This window comes from Hydra vulgaris, chromosome 01 (assembly GCF_038396675.1).
Source record: "Hydra vulgaris chromosome 01, alternate assembly HydraT2T_AEP".
In the NCBI taxonomy this organism is placed as follows: domain Eukaryota; kingdom Metazoa; phylum Cnidaria; class Hydrozoa; order Anthoathecata; family Hydridae; genus Hydra; species Hydra vulgaris.
The window spans coordinates 11,235,815-11,258,913 of NC_088920.1; the positions used below are offsets into that span (position 1 = coordinate 11,235,815).

Consider the following 23,099-nt stretch of genomic DNA (forward strand, 5'->3'; position numbering starts at 1 on the left):
CACATCCACTTTAGACTGGTTTATTAGCAGAGAAATTAATGAAATAAAATACTGCAATACGACTAAAGTTCTGCGGTTTTTGTTATATCAGAATTTTTCCAAAATAAAACATTAGGATTTTTGACTCTTTGTCATTGATTAAAATACGAATTATAAACAAAAAAACATATGAGCAATTAACATTTAATTATCGTAATGTTATAGTTCGTGCAATGTTAATGCTAGCGAGGACTATAACTCTTCAGAGTACACTTTCTGGCATCTGGCACTCGCTTTCTGTGATCCTCAACCACCTGAATTAACCTCTGCATTTCAGATTCATTCCTTGTAATCGATTCATTAAACATCGACATTAAAGCCACAGATCGTTCGGCAGCATCATTTACTACTTTCAATGAATATACTAAATTTTTTCCTTCTTGGTATTCTGGGGAATCATTCCAGGTAGCTGGATCGTTGTTGAACAGAAAATCAATATCAACTTTCATTGACCGCAACGCACTTGCTGAAACTGATGTCACCAGCATGTCCAGAGATTTCTTCTCTAGACTTTCAATGTTCTTTAATTTGATCAACCTTTCAGACCAGTTCTCACTGTGAAATTTCATGTTGGAAATCATTTTTCGCTTCTCTTCCGTTTGAAGTTTGTTTGAAAACAAAGCTAGTGGGACCAATTCTGGTGAAAGGTACCACAAATGGTTTTGAAAGTTCTTGACTGCTGCTTCGGAAATCGTTTTATTCACAACTGCAAACTGCTTAAGTTGCTGAAACAGAAACAAGTCATTAACTGGAGCATCGCTGGCATTTGTGCATGATATCCAAGATTTTACATAAACCAGACTAGCAAATAAGCAAAATTCACAGAGATTTTTTTCCTCTTTTGTGGTCAACTTGAACTCTTCACGAAATAAATAAATCTTAAAACAATAAATAACCTTGGCCATCCAGCGAGCCATGTGATAAGCACCAGGGATCTTGAAATGATAATTTTTCTCTTCTTGATCAGGCAGTTTTCCAAGTATTAACAGACAGAGATCCATGATTTCTTTGTAGTCATCCCTTGGCATTTTAACATGCAGGTTTTCTTTGAGGAATGCAATCACTTCATTTTGTAGTTCTTGCACCAGGGGTATTTTCATTCGAATGTCATCCAGAGGTTTAAAATTTCCTTGATTAACTTTGGGCCAATATTGCTGAAATCTCTGGAAAAGAGGTATGTTGGGACCAGATGATGGTCCAAATAGTGATCCAAACACTCCTGCTACTATGATCTCATGAACATGGTGTCTGCAAGCGAAATATAACAAATTTCTACCTATATGTTTCTCTAGAACTACACAGGCACCATTTTTGGAGCCAGTGTTAGAGGCTGTAGTATCAAAACTCATTCCAATAACATCACCAATTATGTCCGAGAAATTAAGCAGATGAATAACTGCTTTTGCTTGGGCTTCTCCAGTTCCAGCTGATAGTTTTGCTATTCCAAGTATTTTGTCAACATTGTGACCTGTCACACCTACAGATAGCCGGTCAGCATTTGCTTTAGGGGCTGCAGAATTTGTACGATCTATCATCAGTTTGCCATCCCAGTGGACGATTAATGGTGGTTTGTCCAACTCGCAGAATTCAGTTCGAACAGTGGCTTCAATATTTGATCGATGATAGGTTCGTTTTCTACGGACTGTAGAACGTGACAATGATCCATCATCGAGGTTCTGTCCACCAGCCCTTGCAATTGCTGCTGCTAGTATAGTAAATTTTGTGTCAGATAGATTAATTCTGTCTAATGTTGATGAAACATCAGGCGAGTCAAGAATTGTATCTAAGATACATACTCGTTTTGGAGTACTTGCTAAACTTGATTCAGCTGACCCTGAAGAACTTGCTTTACTGACTTGTAGTCTGTAATAAACAGGGATTTCTATCTCAAAATCTCTATCAACCATTTTGTCATTATCAACAGCATCGTTATCGTTGTCATCACTATAACTTTCGTCATGTAAAGGTTCAATAACAGGAACTATTGCACTCGCACCAGATTGTCTTTGCTCTTCTTTTAGCTTTCGTTCTCTCTCTGCTTGTTTCCTTGCTTCATTTCTTTCTTCTAATTTTGAAAGTTCTTTGTCCTCTCCAAATATCACCATTTTTCTCTGACATCTCTGATCCAATAAAAATTCTTTATCTTCTTCAATTCTGATCATGGTTTCAGCATCCTTGTGGGCAATGCCAAAAAGTAGGCCAATGGTGTCTGTAAATGATTTCTCTCTCGATTTCTGAGAATCTGACAATCTGGATTTTTTTTTTTTTATTAATTTAAATTCCTGGATTAAAGTTTTCAACTTTAAGACTACATTTGGATGAAATGCTGTCAGAATTCGGGCTTTATTCCAAATAATAATCAGTTCATCAACAGTTGTTTTAAGACTTTCAGGCACTGACTTTTTGGTTGAATTAAGATGTTAAAAAAATGTTTTTAAAACATCAGATGTTAAGGGAAGAACTTTATCTGGAAGATTTGGCTCTGGTTGTCCAATTAAAAAGATTTTGGTTTGAAGTCGTGTAGAGATAGCAACACGAGATGATGCTGCCATTTCAATGATAACTGAAATATTATGAGAAAATCAAAACTCAATACCATATTATACAAACTTATCATTCAGTTGTTGGTTTATGCAGCTGCAGCAATATATTATAATAATTATTACTAAAGAAATTAAATAAATATTTTCAAATTAGAAATTATTATTATCTGCACTTAATAACAAACAATACACTACTAGACTACCATGCTAGTTTTCTGTAATAGGTTACTAAGGTTAGGTACTATCAAAATATTAAAACATTTGTTGTCAAACTGAAATTCCAAATAAAAATAATATTTATACTTGTAAACCTTTTTATTCTGTTTGAACAAATTCTAAATTGAGTTAAATAATAGTATTAAAATTATGAATACAAATTTTAACAAAATGATATAAACACAGTTGTTTTAAACACTAGCAGACATTTTTTAGTCTGGTGCCCTGATGACAGTTAATCTGCTGCACTTTAATTAATCTTTGTTTGAGCTTTAATTGAGCTTTGTGAACATAAAAAGGTATTAATGCAAAAGCTTAATATAGTTGGAAGAAACGCACTCAAGTCACTCCTCAACGTTTCAAAACATAGCAAAAATTATATTCATCCCTTATTCTTTATTGAAGATATATCAATAACTATACAACAAAACAAGCTCAACTTATTTATTCGCCTGATGAACAATAAAATTACATTTGATATTATTAAGTCGCAGCCGGAAAACAAAACAGCCCCACAACCTTTTTTAGATAGTATCAAGGGTTTGTGTAATAAACATGAACTAAATCTGGAGAAAATAATTCAAAGTAAAAAAAAAATAAAAATCATTGGCTTAAAAAATTTAGTTCCTGAAACGGATCTTCAAACTCTAAAATGTGCAGTTGAATGCTGGAACTCAAAAGAACAAAGAACAATCTTCAAGGATATTCTTGAAAAAAATATTCCTAGATGATAATAATAAAATAATAATAATAATAATAATTCAAGGATTTTTATAATTATCATGTATAAAACTCTAATTTACCTTGTATACTTGTATAGTGGGTGTTTAATAAATATATAAATAAATAAAAAAATAATCTATATAGCACGCAATCAGACAATATTTCAGTGGAAAAAATCTAACTAACCAGGTTCTAGAAATTTTTGGAACTTTGGAACTTTTTACACGTTTTTGACGTTTTTTGTAAAACTTTATGGTCATTGAGCACCCCTTAAACATTATCTGATTGGAAAGATTTTTTCCACAGTCAATTACTATGTCAAATGGCACAAAATAAACAACTATGCATTCAAATCCGAGAAAAAATTTTTTTTCCTGTCTTCACATGAACAGCCCTAATATATATATATATATATATATATATATATATATATATATATATATATATATATATATATATATATATATATATATATATATATATATATTTATATATTTATATATATAAATGTATATATATGTATATATATATATGTATATATATATATTTGTATATATATATATGTATATATATATATATATATTTATATATATATATATATATATATATATATATATATATATATATATATATATATATATATATATATATCTACTATAATCAGTTCATATGTTTAGTGACAGTTTCCAAATTTTTTTTTTTTTATGCTCTCTAATGGTAAAAAGATCTTTTTATATATCAATAAACGAAGCTAAATAAAATCACTTATTTTTTTTACCTTTTATTATTAAAAAAAAATTTAAAACTATTATTAAAATAAAAATTCAATTTATACTAAAATTAAAATCCAGGAAGTCATTAATTTTTTACCTTCTGTATGTTTCCACACATTTGTGGAATATATTAACATTATAAGTGAGATTTCTCTGCGTTTTTTTACTTCTGCATTATTTTTTTTTAATTTTTTTCTTTTTAAAAAAAACATTCTTCATGAACATTCTTTGTTTGCATTTATAATTATTTGAAGTTTGTTTCTTGACAGAGTATACATTTTTTGAAGACATTGTTGTATGCAGGTTCTTTTTTGAGAATGGAACAATTTAATATAAAATTATCAATTTTTAATCTTTCAATTCTTTTTATATATTTATAAAAAAAGATTAGTAAAACTACTTCTCATTTATCTATTGCAAAATCACAATCAATCCATCTAAAGCATTTAAAATGAAAAATTACTTGAATTTTGGGCCTAAATTTTAAAAAGGCATTCTTTTATTTATAAACACAGTAATATATAATTATTTTATATTTTCATAATATGGCGTCTTTAAAATAATTATTTTAAAGGATTGTTTTTGATTGGTAAAACATTTTTTCCATTATATTTCTTAGAGTAAACAACACATTTATGTTTATTTTATCTAGGATTTCTTTTCTGTTTAGCAAAGCATTTTTGACCTTTTATATTTCTTTCCATATTTTTTGTGCAACCTTTAATTATGTTTTGATTAAGAATTGATTATTTACTAGACAAACAATTTATAAAAGGGCCCAAGTGTTTAATAACAAATTTATAAACACTTTCCCTATGTTAGTTAAACCATTGCTATATAAGGGTAAAACCAAATTAGATTTTTATTTCTATTTTGCTTTTTTGATAATAATAATTTTTGAATAATAATAAAAATAGCAATAATAACAATAATAATAATAATAATAATAATAATTATAATAATTATAATAATAATAACAATAACAACAATAATAAATAAAATAAACATGAATGAGACATAAATAAAGACCTATTTAATTTGCATCTGAAACATTTAAATTTAATCTGCTACCAAATTTGTAAGGAAGACTAGTCATTTGATTGTGAAATAGTTATATAAATCATATATCATATAAAATTTTTTATTTGACTAATAGACATTAGAAGTAGATTTATTATTTATTTGAAAATAATGTGAAAATTGTTTATTAAACTTCAATATAGAATTATATGAAATTTACATTTCCCTTCTACAATTACATTTTATATTTTCATATGTACGTGACATATATATATTTTTATATGTACATATGTATTTTCATATGTACAGTTTATCATTGAATTTTTATTTTGTAGGCATATAATATTTAGTTGTATCCTTTTTTTTTCTATAAGTAATCAATATTACTTCAAAAATTAAAGTCTAAAAAATGTTTTTATAGATATGAAACCATGGCTTCTGATCTGTCTAATCAAGTAAAAGAAGATTTTCAAAAAGGTGAACATTTTTTATGGATTTATATTTAAAAAATAAAATAAAATTAAAAAAAAATTCAATTTATTTCAAAAGAAGATAAAAGCCATTTTCTGAAAAAACCAGGCAATGCTCAAAAATGATATCTTTTAATCATTCTCAATCTCACATATTTTGCTGTTATAAGGATTAAAAAGGTAGCCTGTAATTTTTTTTTAAATACTTCTAGCTCCTGAGTTATGGTTAAAATTTTGGCCTTTTAATACTTGGAAAGTCACTTTTAGGGTTTGTGATTTTTCAACTAAGTTTAAAAGCAATGAGACCACTGCACCCTAAGTTTCTCTTCATATTATGGAAGTATAGGAAAAATTAAAAAAAAACAAAATGGGAAAGTCCCCAAGGTTGAATCTATAGACTTTCTATTACTGAGTATTACAATTCTTTTAATGCAAAAAAAAAATTTAGGGGTAATATTGCATTGCTAAAATAATTTTAGGCTAAAATGATGCTAAATCTAATTTTTTTTAAATTTATTTATACAATTGTAGATTTGACAAATTTTTTTTCTAGTAAACATTTTTTAACTTGATGTTTATTGAACATAGTTAATTATTGTAAGGCTTTTTTTTAATTTACAGTTATTCTGTTAAGTTTATTGAACATTTACTTCTGAATTATTCAGAACAGAGAATTAGCGTTTTATGCTAAATAGACTTTAAAAAAAAATCACTCAGTTGCAAAAAATGTTAGAGCTAAAGGTTGTTAAAAATGTTTACAAAGTTAATGATGTCAAGTGTGGACTATATCTTTGTTTTAATGAAAAAAGGTTATTCAAGACACAAGATCTAACTTTGGATGTCAAGGCACACTTTGTAAAAATTAAAATAAGAAATGCTCTTAAAAGTTTAAAAAAAAAACTCTATAAGCATCATAAAGTAGAGTAAAACAATTATTGTTTAATTCCCTCAGTTTACATTGTATAAAACCTAAGTTTCATGTTTTTAGATTTCAAAAGTGCATTAAGAGACAGAAGGGGTAGGAAAGTCACTAATAGAAAACCAAGGGTGCGTTTCAATTTCTGATAATGACTATATATGTCTCCCCCCCCCTCTCCCTTATAGATTTAACTTTGGTAAGAATTTGTTCACAACCATATTTCAATTGAAAAAAAAATTTAATTACTAAACCTTTAAAGTAAATATTTTAGATTTCGATTTTTATTAACATTCAAGGTATTGGCTAGGTACCTCTGAGAAGATGCTATCACTGAATTCATGAATTAAGTGTTGGTAAAAGAATAATCTGCTGTAGGAAGTATTTCGATAAATGTCAACAAATGTTTCAAAACATTACAACAAAAATGTTCCAGTAGGTTCCATATTTTGTCACAATCACCTAAAGTCAGAGCGCATTCTAATTCAAACTTAATTATGTACTGCCACTAACGAAGATTTAGTTAAAGACACAAAGAAATTTTGCTTTCCGGAGAAATGGTTGAAGGTGATACTGTTGAAAACTTATTAAAAGGTTACATCAACCACATAAAAGATTAGTATCAAATAATTTAACCAACGACGATGCTATTTATGATATTGAAATTGCTGAAAAAGATACCATTGATTATAAAAAGCTTTTTAAAATAAACTTTGCAGAAGTGAGAATTACTCACCTTTATCGGATAACAGTTAGTGGGAATTACTTCATGTCATTAAACCATCTCAACAAAAGTGTTTAGTAAGACTGAATGGTATTACTGCCGCAGGTATAAATGGTTTCTCTATGTAGCAAGATTTATCTTGGAAGTAAAAGAATAGAGAGCTGAGTAATATGTTCGAACACAGCAAACAATATTACAAAACTAATTTCCAGTTCAATTACAGTGCAACCTACCCTAATTCTCCTCCACTGTCCAGCATTTGCTTTGAGTGATTTAACCAACAAACAGTTGCAACAAATTTCAATTGCACCAATTGATAAGATTTGCCATGAGTGTGAAAATTTAAGTGAATTTTTAGTGGAAATAAAAAGATTAGCATCAACTAATTTAACCAACGACGATGCTATTTATGATATTGAAATTGCTGAAAAAGATACCATTGATTATAAAAAGCATTTAATGCATGATTGTCAACAGAAAAAATCCAAAGTTTTTGCTTTTGAAAGTCTTGATGAAGAGTCTGGATTTTGGTTGAAAGGCTATTGCCAAAAGTTCTCCCATCCATATTCAGGCAAGGTCAAAAGGAATATTTCGGAAAAAAGGAAATGTCACTGCATACAGACATTACATTCACTAAAAAAAACATTTAACAGAAAAAGGTGTATTTTACACATAATGAGATAAAGAATTATTATAATATATTGATTAATTCTGCTACAACATTCGGTTATTTTTTTTTAAGTATATAAAAAATTTATCTTTTCGTTGTGGAGTTATTCCAACAATGCAATATTATCTCTAAGTTTTTTTTTGTTTTTTTTTTGTATTAAAAGAATTGTAATATGAAGTAGTAGAAAATCTATGCATTCAACCTTGGGACCTTTCCCATTTCCCAAATAGCTGATTAAAAAATTTTATGACAGTTTGATGACTCATAAGTTTTTTTGTAAACAATATCCTCTCAGTTTCCTTCGACCATTTAAATTAAAATTTTAAACATTTTCCAAAAGGGATAAGATATATCGTGGGTACCTTTTAGGTTCCAAAATAAATGTATTTAAAGTAGGCTCCAAATCCAAAAATCTGTGATTTCAGCTTATGATTTTTAGATAAAGTAAGGGTTGTCCAAAGGTTTTGTGATTTTAAACTTAGTTTGAAAATCACAAAACCCCAATAATAATATTTCAAGTATTAGAAAGCCAAAAGTTTGACCAACCATAACTCAAAAATTATAAATATTAAAAAAAAAAAAAAAAATATTACAGGGTTGTTTTTTTTACCCTATTAGCATTGCTGTATAAAAAAATGACCACCATTAAAAGATATCACTTTTGAACCAACATACTTTTGTCTGGTTTTATTAGAAAATGGCTCTTAAAAGAGAAAAATCTATTAATTAAAATATGAAAAGTTTTTTTTAACTTTTTTAATTTTCAATTTACTTTATAGTTTTTATTTTTGATTATATTAAGATAATACTAAATTAAATTTAAGAATTTGTATAAAATAAATACACTAAGTATTATACTTTTAATAAAATATTATAATTGTTACATTATTAGATATCATATCACATGATTATCAGAAAGAACAAAGAGAAAGGTATATTTAATTATCTTCTATTACTCCATTTCTACGAATATTATCGATTCGACCTTTTACCGATCCCATAAGGCGTTGTATGGCAGTAAAGTCGATTTTATTCAAACAATACTTTATTCTATTGCATAGTTGATCATAAGTTACTGCTGGCCAGTTGTTCTTGTATACTTCTCCTTTTAATTGAGACCAAAAGTCATCAGTAGGCCTGCATTCAGGTTCGTTGGGAGGTTGTCTTCCTTTTCAGCAAAATTGATGTTATTTTGTCTGAAATACTCCACTACAGTTTTTGCGTAATGTGATGTTGTTAGGTCAGGCCAGAATATGTAATTGTCGTCTAGATGATTTGCTTTGATAAAAGGAATAAGTCTTTTTTTGATGCACTCGCTCAGGTATAATTCTTGCTTGAGTGATTGCTTACAAGGTACAAAAAGAGGTATAGAAATACCTTTTGCCGAAACGCAAATCCAGACCAAAACTTATTGCTTATATTTTTTAACTGGCGGTGTCAAAGCAGTGTTACTTAAATAGAAATTTTGGTTTCAGTTAACGGTGCTATGCTTCAAAGTGAAATAAGATTTATCATCAATTGTCAAATCGTGATTTTTATAATTTTTGTATAATCGGCTGCATCTGGTTCTTATTTTGCGTTTTTGTGACTCTGTTCGTATTTGAATCTTTATTGTTGTTTTTTGCATTTAATATCTGTGGGTTTTTTCAATGTTTTGCATATAGAAGACTGATACACATAAATTTTCTAGCTGTTTGTCTATGTGATATGCCATTCTTGTGATCAAACATGGTCTTCAGCTTGGTAATGTTCTTATACGTCATTTTTTTGCAACTCAACCACTTTCTTTAACTCTTTGAGTTCTGATTCCATTTTCTGAGCGTTCAATTATACGGTATATGGTTGCTTTTGGTATTTTTATTGCTTTAAAATGGCAGTAAGTGTAATGTTTACCATTTTGCTTATTTTCCATGTAAAATCCATACACACGTTCACGGAGAAGCTCTTGTTTAGATTTGTTTATTTTCATTTTAAATTGTTGAATTTTAATTACTTTTTTTATTTAATGCTAGAATAAATTTGCAATAAAGTACATACAAAATATATACACAGCTAATGGTATTAGTACATGCAAATTTAAATTGAGCGCAGAGTCATTTTTTTGACATAACCCGTTATATATATATATATATATATATATATATATATATATATATATATATATATATATATATATATATATATATATATATATATATATATATATATATATTTATTTATTTATATTTATATGTATGTATATATATATATATATATATATATATATATATATATAAATATATATATATATATATATATATGTATATATGTATATATATATATATATATATATATATATATATATATATATATATATATATATACACACATAGTATTGATTTCTAAATATATTTTTTTTAAATCTAATAAAAAATCTTTAATGGCTAACATGCCGTCATAATTTATAATTATACTTTAATTAATCCTTTTCGAAAACTTTTTTTTTAGAAAAATCTTTCTTTAAAAAACTTTTTGTTTGAAATATATACATAAAAATAAACACATAGAAGAAATTCAAATAAAGTTTCTTATTTTTAAAGCAAGGCTTCATAAAACAAAATTCTTCAAGTGGTCAATTTGCTGATTTAGCAAAATACAAAAAATTGATAAAACTCCTTTATGATCAACATGTTAGTTATTTTACTGAAAATACCATTTCTTTCTTACTTCCTTACATTCAATTTTTTTTGGGGCGATACTTTAGCATAAAAACAGGAATATTTATATCAAATTTAGCAGTACTCAGAATCATACCATTTCACTTTTTTTTTAATGATGCTTTTTTTATGTTATAGAACAACATTTCATGCAACCAGATGTAATTTTTTTTTTTTTTTTTTTCATTTGGCTAATCATAAATATATATATATTTTTGTCAAAGTATAATTGTTTTCAGACATAAAATGTACAATGTATTATTGTGCACAAGTTATTCTTATTGTTAAATCACGCAAAGTACATTTTGTGCATTTTATGTCAGAGTGCATGTTTATAAGTGTACATTTTATAAAATAATAATTAAAAGTATAAATTATTCCTAATGAAAATATACATTTCTGCGGCAAGCTTCACCATGTCTAGGCCTACTATTTCAAGGAATCTCAAACGCTCAGATTTATCAAGAAAGAGTAATGCGCATGTGCAAGAAGTAGAAACTCAACATGAGTTATTGATACACACTTTGCATTTGCAAGCAAAACTTACAGAATTTTAAGTGAAAAATTTATTTGTATGATAGTGGATTTAATGTGAACACCAACAACGCATATGATTATTTGCTAAGAGGTGCGCCAGCAATTTGACTGTTGTTTGCTAATCATGTCAAGAATGCTAGTTTGATTTGTGCTGTTTCAACAATGGTAGTGCTGGCTTATGGAATAATAACTGGGGGCTGGAATGCAGATCATAAAATCAGGTCATAAAATCTCGTTCATCACAAAAATTAGGCTCTTGTGACTTCTAGAGAAACTTTTACAGTATTAATAATAAGTGCAAATCTGTTATTCCACCTCAATTGTATGGTTCAGACTTTGTCACCTTACCTAAAAACAAAGCTGAATTGTTTGCTAAGAACTTTTTATCAATATTATCTCTTAATTCCACTAGTTGCGTTCTACCTGATATAGCCATCAAACAGGTTGATCCATTGCTTGAAATTTGTATCATTCTAGCTTGTGTATCAAAAGGGATTTCCTGCTTAGACTCTTCTACACCTTATGGTCCAGACAACATACCTGTTGTAGTTTTACAAATGCGTTCTCCGGAGCTGTCATCCAACCTTTCAAAATTATTTAACAAGTGCTGATCACAGTCTTGTTTTCCAGTAGGCTGGAAAGCGACAACTATTATCCCTATTTTCAAATATTCTGGAGAGCGATCTGACTCATCTAACTATCGTCCCATTAATCTTCTTTCTATCATAAGCAAACGTTTTTAGTTGTTGAATTAACAAACACTTAATCTTTCATCTTGAATCTAATAATTAACTTTCTCATCATTAATATCGACTTTGATCTTCTCGTTCTACAGCTAATTTGCTAACAGTAATAACAGATTGGTTTTATCGTGCTTTAAATAAAGATGTAGAGGTTAAGGCTATCGCTCTTGACATTTCAAAAGACTTTGATAAAGTTTGACATACCAGTCTTCTCCATAAGCTTTTTTCTTACTGTGTATCTGGCAACATCTTTAAGGTTATTGAATCCCTCCTTTCCAATCGTAGTATAAAAGTTTTCCTTGATGGAGGTCATTCTTGTTCATATCTTGTAGCATCAGCAGTTCCTCAAGGTTCAATCCTTGGCCCTATACTGTTTTTAATTTACATTTACAATCATCCAGATATTCTCACATCAAAGGTAGTATTGTCCGCTGATGATACTACCATTTATTCTTGTGTTGATAAGAAGCCAACAATCTCTGATTGCTTGGAGGGTCACCTGAGCTTGAAAAGGAACTCATTTTGCCACAGCATGGAACTCACAGTGGCTGGTGAACTTTAATTCAGATTAAACTCAATTTTTCTCAGCCAATCGTTATGGCAATAATTTAGATCTTCCTATATTTACAATTGGTAATGTACCAGATGTGTCATCTACCCTGTCATGTACCAGATGTGTCATCTATCTTCAAGGAACAACTCTTACTTCTGATCTTTCTTGGAAATGGTATATCAAATCTATTGCAATATTAACATCTGCTAAGGTTGCATATTTTTTATCAAACTCAGCACTTTCTTACTCTGAATTCTTTTCTTTCTATAAATCTCAAATCCTTGTATGGTATACTGTTGCCATATCTTCTTATGATGCCTTTTCTCTTTTACACAAGGTGCAAAAATGCATCGTAAACATAATTAAAATTGCTCTTGCAGCCAACCTCCAACTATTATCACATCATCGTAACATTGCTTCTGTTTCTCTTTTTTACAATTACTATTATGGGCACTGTTTTAAAGCTAGCTAGCGTACCTTGTGCTATTTACTAAAATTCATTTTCATCCTTTTTTTGTGACTGTTCCTGCATGTTCCAAAAACTCTTATTTGTCTATTTTTTTCCTTGAATGTCAGTTCTTTGGAATTCTTCATCTTGCTTTCCTGATTCATTTAATTTGCAATCTTTTAAGTCGTCGTATCATTTTGTACTTTTTGTGTTTATAAGAATCAGTAAACATTTGTATAAGGTTAAATAAATATGCATGTAAGTATGAAAAAATACGCATTAATATAATAATATGAAGTTTTCAGTTTCCTTCTACAGTTTTATGACATATATTTTTTTATGTACAGTCTAACATTGAGATTTCATTTTATAGGCATGCAATTTTGTTTTTATTTTAAGTAGTCTCAATCACTTCAAAGAATCAAGTCAAAAAATTATTTTTAAAATAAATTTGTTTAGATATGAAACTATGGCTTCTGATCTGTCTACTAAATTAAAAGAAGAATTTAAAAAAAGTGAGATTTTTTTGGATGTAAAATGTAAAAAATATATATTTACTTAAAAAGAGTTAAAAGAGTAAAATATATAAAAAAATAAAATAATTTTTTTTTTAAGTTCACATTTTTAGATTTCAATTTTCTTTATTGTTTTTATTTTTGCTTTTAGTAAGATAAAAGTAAATTAAATATAAGAATTTATATAAATTAAATATACAAAGTATTATCTTTTATGTATTATTTTATAATTATTTTAATATAGTTATCATATTTTTTTAAAACGATATTTATATTTTTATAATTATATAATTATTTTATAATTGTTTCATTATTAGATACTATCATGTCACATCATTATCACAAAGAACAAAGACAAAGGTAATAGATTGAAGAGGTACTGTAAAAGCACATAAAATAATATGGTCAAAGGATTCAAACCTGATTTCATGACAAAAGAATTGACGTGCGTATATATATATATATATATATATATATATATATATATATATATATATATATATATATATATATATATATATATATATGTATGTCTAAATAAAAAAAATAAAATAAATAGTAAAACATGTGTTTTTTATAAAACACAGTAAAGTAAAGTTTATATTTGTTCAAACTATAATTGTTTTCTAACATAAAATGCTTTAAGTATGAATATGTTTATTTAAATAAATTTTTAAAAAAGTTTTCTTGGTTTGTGCATAAAAATGAATCGCCCTAATGAAAATTTTAGTTTTAAACCATTTCTTCCAAATCTCTTTTGTTCCATTCCATAAAAAAATTTCAATCAGTTGAATCGTAATTATGACCATTTTTAGTTCAAATTTCTTTCTTTAATAACTACCTTAGCTTTTATATTTGGTTTAAATCTGAGTTTTTTCCTCGGTGAAATTTTTTTGAAAAACCAATACATTTTTTATAAATTTTAACTCCATCTTTCATAAATATGTTTTTCATGTTATTTGATGACCACTCCGCCTGCCAAAAAATGTATCAATGATTTTTTTTCATTGGTTCAGTTTTTGTTTTTCTATACAAAATAGAGAATTTTTCTCTGATAACGGACCAGACATCGCTTTAAAGTATATTTGATTGTCTGGCTTACAGATTATAATTATAAAAAAGTTTCAAATTATCTATAGCTTTTTGAGTCACATTTCTTTACTATAAAAGACCGTTTTTTTTTTTTTTTGTTTGTTTTTGTTTTGTTTTATTAATCTTGATTCCTCGACACAAAGTCTGCAACAGTCAACGAGTCAGTTTTAAATACAACATTCTTCAAACTCTATAACTCCAACTCACTAACCGTGTTAATTTCTGTTTTGTGTTTTAGCAAACCTAGAAAAATTACAGAATTTCATTATCAAAAAATATAAATAATGAAATATTAAATAATTTTTCTTATCAGTGTATTATAACGACTTATAAAAACCAAGTCAACAGATAAATTATTTATTATAAACAGTTCAACTTTCTTACTCTTTAAGCATTGTAAAACTTTGGCAAACTTTTGATGTTTTCTGCTTTTATTGTTTAATCTTTTTTTGAACAGTGATTGTTTTTTCTTTTGGATGATATGTTTGAAATTCATTTCTCCACAAAGCTGCCTTTGTTCCTATTAGTATTTGCAATATTGTAGCCAAATTTGAAGCAAATCTGATAATATTTAGGGGTTGCTATAAGTTTTGACTTTTTGAGCACTATGATAAAAAATCAAAAAATTTAAGTTTTCACTATTATTTAATATCAAATTTAAATATTAAAGAAACTAACATTTTAAATCAGTTAAATATGAATGCTTGCAAAGTATCTAATGAATATAGATCATCTAATGAATATAGATCATCTGATAAATTTTCATTAAAGTATTTCAATGTTTGTAATTTTTAAACAAAAATATAATACCAAGCAAGAGTATTGTGAATATGTTAAAAAATGTATGTTTATTAATCAACAATTTTGTCATCTTTCGCAAACATGGCTGCCTTGGATAAAGTAGGGTATAGCTGGCGGTGACGTTGAACAAAACGAAGTAGGAACTGATTTTGTTCTTCATCCTTTGTAATCGATTTGTTGTACTGTCGAATTAATGCAATTCCACGTTCCGCGCTCTCACTAACATTTTTCATTCTTTGGACTCTCTCTGCTAACTTCTGATATGATTGATTATCTTCCCAATATTTAGAATCTTATGAAATGAAGTTTTTGACCTCTTCTCTACCTGTACTGCTCAACAACTCAAATAAACTATAGGTCCTTAAAGTCACAAATATCTCTAGTCTGTTGAAGTCGGTATTCTTGGGATCTACTCTCTTCAGTGCTAGAGTTGTTTTGGGCAGTTGGAGGTTAACTACTCTTACAGTCTAGGGTTAACCCTAGACTGTAAGTCTAGGGTTAACCCTAACCCTGACTTTTGAATCCTGCCCAAGGCAAGGTTTATTTTGTTGTTGTTGGTTTAAATGAACTGAATAATTTTTTATTTTGTTTTTTGGAAATAATGTCTAATATTTTTTCTAATTTGTTATTTAGGGTTTTAAAACAACTTTTTTCTCTAAAAAATAATTTAAACAGATAAAAATTAATTTGTAAAATTATTGAAAAATTGTTCAAAAAGTAAAAAGTATAATATATAACTTGTAACTTATTGTAATTAAATCACAATAGTGCATGTGATAAAAACATAGTAAAACAACACTGATGACTAGTTGCAATTGTTGCGAGTTTAAAAGGTTCAACTTGTCCTTAAAATTGATTATTTCTACATTGAATTTTATTAAACTTCAATGTTTTATTTTATTAAACTTCAAATAAAAGAAATTTACAGCTTCCTATTACAGTTATATGACATATATTTTCATATGTACAGTTTAACATTGAATATATTTTTTATAGGTATACAATATTTATTCTTGCCTTCTTTTTTTTTAATTAATCACAATAACTCCAAAAAATCAAATCAAAAACTTATTTTTTAAATAAATTTGTTTAGATATGAATCTATTTCTTCTAATCTTTCTAATCAAGTAAATTTAGAGATAAAAGGTAAGATTTTTTTTGGAAATACAATTTTTATTTTTATATAAATAATTAAAAGTAAAAATAAGCTATATTTATTACAAAAAAAAATAAAAAATAGAAGTTTCTATAAATTAAATAAAAAAAAGTTTTTTGCTTTATAAATTCACATCTTTAATTTTCAATTTTCTTTTTAGTTTTTGTTTTTGGATTCAATAGATGTTTTATAAAATAAATCTCCAAAATATTATCTTTTATAAAATATCAGTATTAATCAATAATGATATCAATATCAGTTTACTAATCACAAAGTTATTTACTGTCAGTTATGGTCTGTGATTGTCATGAATAAGTCTAACATTACCGCCTTGAAATAGCGTATGCGATGTCTATTGACCTTTCAATTCTGAATACTGAGATACATACAGCTGAGGTGTTGAAAATAGTTGCTAAGTAATCGCTCATAATCCCAATTGTTCAGTAAATTAACAACTTGATGTACTTTTTTATTATTTTGGGTCAGTAGTATCAAAATCTTTAAAATTTATGTGTTATTCCAAACTTTGGGCCATGACTGGCCATCATTTATATATATATCCCGAACTTGTAACCCACAAATATCAAATTCAGGCCACAATTTGGTTAGGAATGATGATATATGATTTACTAGGCCCGTCAGCATATAGAGCTCTGGCTAAGGTACAACCTATAATTCTAACTTGGATCTGTCTTCACTCTTGATCAAGCAAGTCATTTTAACCTTGAGTTTGGCAAACTTTAGAATTTTTTAAGACAAAACTTTATCAAGGTTTTCTTTACAGACGTTTAATGTTTGTGCATTATCGACACCTTTAAGTCCTGCATTCTTTTGTGTGGGAACCCAGCATTGTAATATAGTTTATCTACTAGAATACTAATCATCCATAGATATCAAAGTTCTGAGATCTCCAGCAGCAATAGCTTATGTACCATCACACTAGGCACAGAAATTTTTTCCCGTGTTCCTAAAATATTTTATATAAGGCTTTTGAATTACAATTTATCAATAGTTGCATGCACATGCGTTAAATTAATGTAAAAACTATTATTTTGGATTATAATAAATAATACCGAAATTTACATTAATACGTTGATGAGTTTTATGTCTGCTGATGCAAGGAATATTTGCATTCGTGCAGATCTAGGTACTTGACAATCTACACTAGGCTGTTGTGGGTTAATTGTGGGTTAACTGTATATGCGTGAACGATAGCGGCATTGATGAACTTTTCAGTAACATTATTTGGAATAGGATTATTTTATGCCTGCTTATACACGTATGACCTACTAGATGAACAAATTCCTAATATTTAATAAAACTGTTGTTATTGATTTAAAAACAACATGTATCTAATTTTTGCAAAGAACATTGCTATGAGTGATACAGATTTATATGCAGTAATATTAAACCCTAAACTTACTTCAATTAGACAAGGGTGTACTGGTGTGTTTTGGTAAAAAAAATATTTGGTTCAATATTTAGTTAAAAAAAAACATTGAAATAATCTTGAAATATATATATATAATATAATATATAAATATAAATATATAAAAAAAAAAACATTGAAATAATACCTCTTATATAATATTCATTATAAGTTTCATCTTTTTTTCAAACACAGTCTTGAATAGTTCGGATTGAGATGTTCAGTTTTTCAGGTTGATGGTTTTCATTATAAACTTTGAGGCGGCCGCATGCACAGACCAGTTTAAACTTTATAAAGTCATATTTTTTAACGCTGAGAGGTAATACTATGAAACTTAAAGTTTCTTATTGAATATAAGTCTAGTTGAAAATAGTACAAAAAATATTTAATCAACTTGTTACCCTACATGTTTAGGGTGGAGAATGGGAAGAAGTTTTAGGGTTTTTGTTACCAGCCTCCAATCATTGCAGTTTTTTGCAAAGCATCATTTGATATAAGAAAAACATACAAATGTTTAGAGTTTGCTCCATGTCTGAAAGTTATCTTAAACACCAAAAAAAGCTCCGAGAAAATAATCACAATTGATTCAATGCAACCAGTCTATGTTAAAAAAGCTACAGCAAACAAGTAGCGAATGTACAAGCACTTGGTTAAACGCCTAGAAAACCAAGGTTTCAGTTTACCGCTAGAAAACCAAGGTTTCAGTTTAAACAAAGAAGATTTTCGAGATGCACTTTGCTTAAGATATAATTTCGACTTAAAAAATATCCCTCGTAATTGTAAATGCGGAGAATTTTTCAATGTTTCTCATGCTTTATCGTGTAAGAAAGGTGGCTTTCTTACACGATAAAGAATTTTGTTTATTATTTCAAATTTTTATATTCTTCAATGAAACTGCATTAGCTTTAACTACTAATCTTTTTTTATATGATTGTTTTTTTTCGGATGACAGCAGCTAACAGTTTTCACAATTTTTAGTGTTTGTGAAATCCAGTAATGTATAAAGTTCTTTACTGATTTACTTAGTTGTGAACTCTGGATATTTTTCACCTTTTTTAGTTTTATAATGCTAGAGTTGGATTAAGACATTTTTATTTCGTAGCAAAACTACGAATTTAATTTGTTTACATTTTGAAGCTGAGAAATCAGTTGTGCAATCAAATTTGACAAATGTCTGCTAAGTTTGATAATTCATTTATCCGTACGTTTGTTTTTAGGTAATCAACTTTTTTCGGAAAATTTGATTTCACGCAAGAAACTACTTGATGAAATTCATTCTAATTTTTTACAAGATGCAAACAAGTCAATTTTAGTACTATATGGAATGTCGGGTGTCGGAAAGACACATATTGCCAGAAAATATTGTGAAATGTCTTATAACTTCTATAAAAACTTCGTTTGGATTGACGCAGCATTTGGAGTGTTACAAACTTCAATGAGAAACCAATGTCAAATATTAGGATTTGAGGTTCATGATTCGAAAGGAGATTATTTTGATATAAAAGTGATTCTTGAAAAAATTCACAACCATTACAAAAATGAAAAAACTTTGTATGTTTTTGACAATGTCGACGATGAAAGTGTTAAAGGCTTATTAATGTACATTTCAAGAAAACCGAATTCATTCACGTTGATTACCTCCCAATGGAGAACGTGGTCAATTAATGTAAATAAAGTGCTAGTTGATGTTTTTTCTTTTGAAGAAGCATTTGCTTATGTAAAAAGTAATATTAAAGAAAACAAAGACGAAAACATAAAAAACTTAGTTGAAGAACTTGGTTTTCATCCGTTTGCTATTACTCAGGCAATAAAATACATAAATATACATAAAGTATCAATAGAAAAATGCATAGATCGATATAGATCCAAACCATTAGAATTATTAGACAATAATAACTTTCCAACCGATGAAGAATCAAAGTCTGCTTTAAAAGCAATCAATTTAGTTTTAATAAAATTTGAAAAAACTAAACCTTTTCCATTTAGAATATTAAACTGTTTATCTCATTGTGACGGTCAAAACATCAGTAAACAATTTATAATCCAAATCTCAAATCACTTGGGAATAAGCGATGAATATTTAATAGATGAAGCAATCGGATTTCTAATGAGTTATTCTTTACTTAACTGTTTTGATGATAAAAAATATTCAATTCACAAACTTACACAGTTGACATGTATATATTTTCAAAAGAGAAATTCAAGTACAAATACGTATGTTGATCAAATAGAAAAATATTTTACAGTTGAACTAAACGAAGTCAAAGATCACGTGGATTATGGAAACCATTTTGTTTTTCATTTTATCTATATGTTTCGTACAAATGAAAAAACATTTGTGAAATCATTTCATCATATGACGCCTTCTATTAGAAAATTATTAGTATGTAAAGGTTTAATTGTAGAAGCAATTGAAATATTAAGAGCTATTCAAAGTTTTAATACAGAAACTTATGGTGAATATAATAAATTTACGCTGCGTACTAAACATAATATTGCAAGGTGTTTAGACGACATGGGAAAATATAACGAAGCTTTAGAGATTTATTATTTTGTTGATAAAATGCAAACTGAAGTTTTAGGTATCAACCATTCAGATACAATGGAAACAAAAATTTATATCGCACTCTGTTTGAACAATATGGGAAAATATAACGAAGCTTTAGAAATTTATTATTTTGTTGATAAAATACGATCTGAAATTTTAGGTATCAACCATCCAGATTATTTGGAAACAAAACAAAGTATTGCACTTTGTTTGAACAATATGGGAAAATATAATGAAGCTTTAGAGATTTATTATTCTGTTGATAAAATACAATCTGAAATTTTAGGTATCAACCATCCAGATACATTGGAAACAAAACATGGTATCGCACTCTGTTTGAACAATGTGGGAAAATATTATGAAGCTTTAGAAATTTATTATTCTGTTGAAAAAATACGATCTGAAATTTTAGGTATCATCCATCCAGATACAATAGCAACAAAACATTGCATTGCACTCTGTTTGAACAATATGGGATATCATAACGAAGCTTTGAAACTTTATTATTCTGTTGATAAAATACAAACTGAAATGTTAGGAAGCAACCATCCAAATACCATCACAACAAAGCACAATATTGCATTCTGTTTGAACAATATGGGAAAATGTAACGAAGCTTTAGAAGTTTATCATTCTGTTTATAAAATGCGAACTGAAATTTTAGGTGTCAACCATCCGCATACAATAGAAACAAAACATTGTATCGCAATCTGTTCGAATGATTTAGAAAAATAGCAAACGAATTGTTTATTTAATTTATTGTTTTTTGAGTTTTGATATATATATGCATATATCAAATATATATATATATATATATATTTTATATATATATATATATATATATATATATATATATATATATATACATTTATATACAATTAATTTATAAATATATATATCTTATAAAAAACAAGAAAAAGTTTATGTTTTCATTAAGGTGTCGTACATAAATTACGTCACGCAGTTTTTATTTTAAATATCCATCATTAAAGATTTAGTGTGGCTCCCCCTTTTTTTTGTTTTTTTTGTTTTTGTTGTATATAATTCTACAAGCATGGTTTTGTAAGCAAAGATTTTTTTGAGTTTTTTTGGTTGACAACTTGCCCACGTAATATTTGCATAAATAATGTAACAATGAATTAGGCTGAATTATGTAAGCTTAAGACTGAATTTATGTATGGGTGAATTCGATACATAATACTAATGGTTTTGCTTGTTTTTGATTGTATATATTTTATACGTGGAAGCTATGATAAATGATCACCCGCAATAACTCCTAAAAACTTTATAGTATCTTGTTTTTTAATTTGTTTATAATTTCTAATAAGTTTTGGCAGTTTTAGAGGAAGGTTTTCTTGTGTTTTTTTATGAAACAAGGTATATTGTGTTTTTTCAATGTTAAGAGAAAGTCATTGGACCTGAACCAATCATTTAAATTTTTTAATTCAATGTTCATGTCAGCATATAGTTGATTAATATTGCAGTTAGATAAAAGTAAATTTGTATCGTCTGCAAACATGATAGCATTTAGTTTTAATGATGCCTTGTTAAAATGATTATATGTTAATTTACCTCCCCATAGTCGAGTAGGCAAGTAAAGACTAGGAGGCTACTATAATAAAAATTACAAATCTTTCTCATCTCTATAACTCCGAAACACGAACCTTGACAAAGTTAAGCGCTGTACTACCAGGGAAGTGGTGGGGATTGTACTCGGAACCTCTTGCTTATGAGGCATGCGCTCCACCAATAAATAAATATATTCTTCAATTATATATATGTTTTCACAAGAACCTTAACGAAGTATACTATATTCTTTTTCCAGGTGATCTGATGTAAATAGACCAAGAAGTGTATAGTTTTGCGTAATGTTTAGTAAATATTTACATAAATCTACTTATCTATAACAAGTTTGATGTATACAAGTTGCATTATCTTTAAAAAGCTATTTAATACGTTTACATTTGCGACCTGCCTTTTTAAGTGCCATATCACCAAATTGTAATATTAAATTTAAGAGGTTGTCATCAGGATTATTGATAACAGTCTGCGAAGAATCATTATGCCTTGTATTAGCATCAATAGCTTTGACATTTAAAATTTTCCACCGAATAATGACTTTAATGATAAATATAGCAGTGTCGTTAACATCACCATGAATCATGCCAGGATGTTGCAAAAGGGCATCGTAAGTTTTTTTCAGAAAATACTCTTAAAACAGTCAATACACACTGTTGTCCAACAGATTTAGGAGAAATAGAAGTTTCATTCAGGTCAGATAACTTTAAAAAGCTTCTGGGTTATGCATTGTAAAGCTGCTTTAAATGAGTCCATTTTTCAATCCTGGTTACTCCATTATCGTCAAATATTATTGCCTAAGTTTTTTTAGTTAACTAAAGAATCCGAATATTTTTTATGAGGTATACAAAATCATAAAGTAAATACATTCTATCTACTGTTAACCATGTTTTTCCTAAAACGAATGTG

At 27.7% G+C, this 23,099-nt stretch overlaps 1 protein-coding gene across 1 annotated transcript in view; it reads left to right on the forward strand.

Moving 5' to 3' along the window:
• LOC136075104 (uncharacterized) overlaps positions 1-21,390 on the forward strand; it is a 75,610-nt gene extending 54,220 nt beyond the window's left edge. The window contains exons 6-11 of the mRNA XM_065787375.1: positions 5,736-5,791; positions 8,987-9,026; positions 13,531-13,586; positions 13,904-13,946; positions 16,573-16,625; positions 19,282-21,390. Coding sequence (XP_065643447.1) covers positions 5,736-5,791; positions 8,987-9,026; positions 13,531-13,586; positions 13,904-13,946; positions 16,573-16,625; positions 19,282-21,347 — 2,314 coding nt within the window. The 3' untranslated portion in view covers positions 21,348-21,390. The remainder of the gene's footprint in view (positions 1-5,735; positions 5,792-8,986; positions 9,027-13,530; positions 13,587-13,903; positions 13,947-16,572; positions 16,626-19,281) is intronic.
• Positions 21,391-23,099: the final 1,709 nt, after the last annotated feature.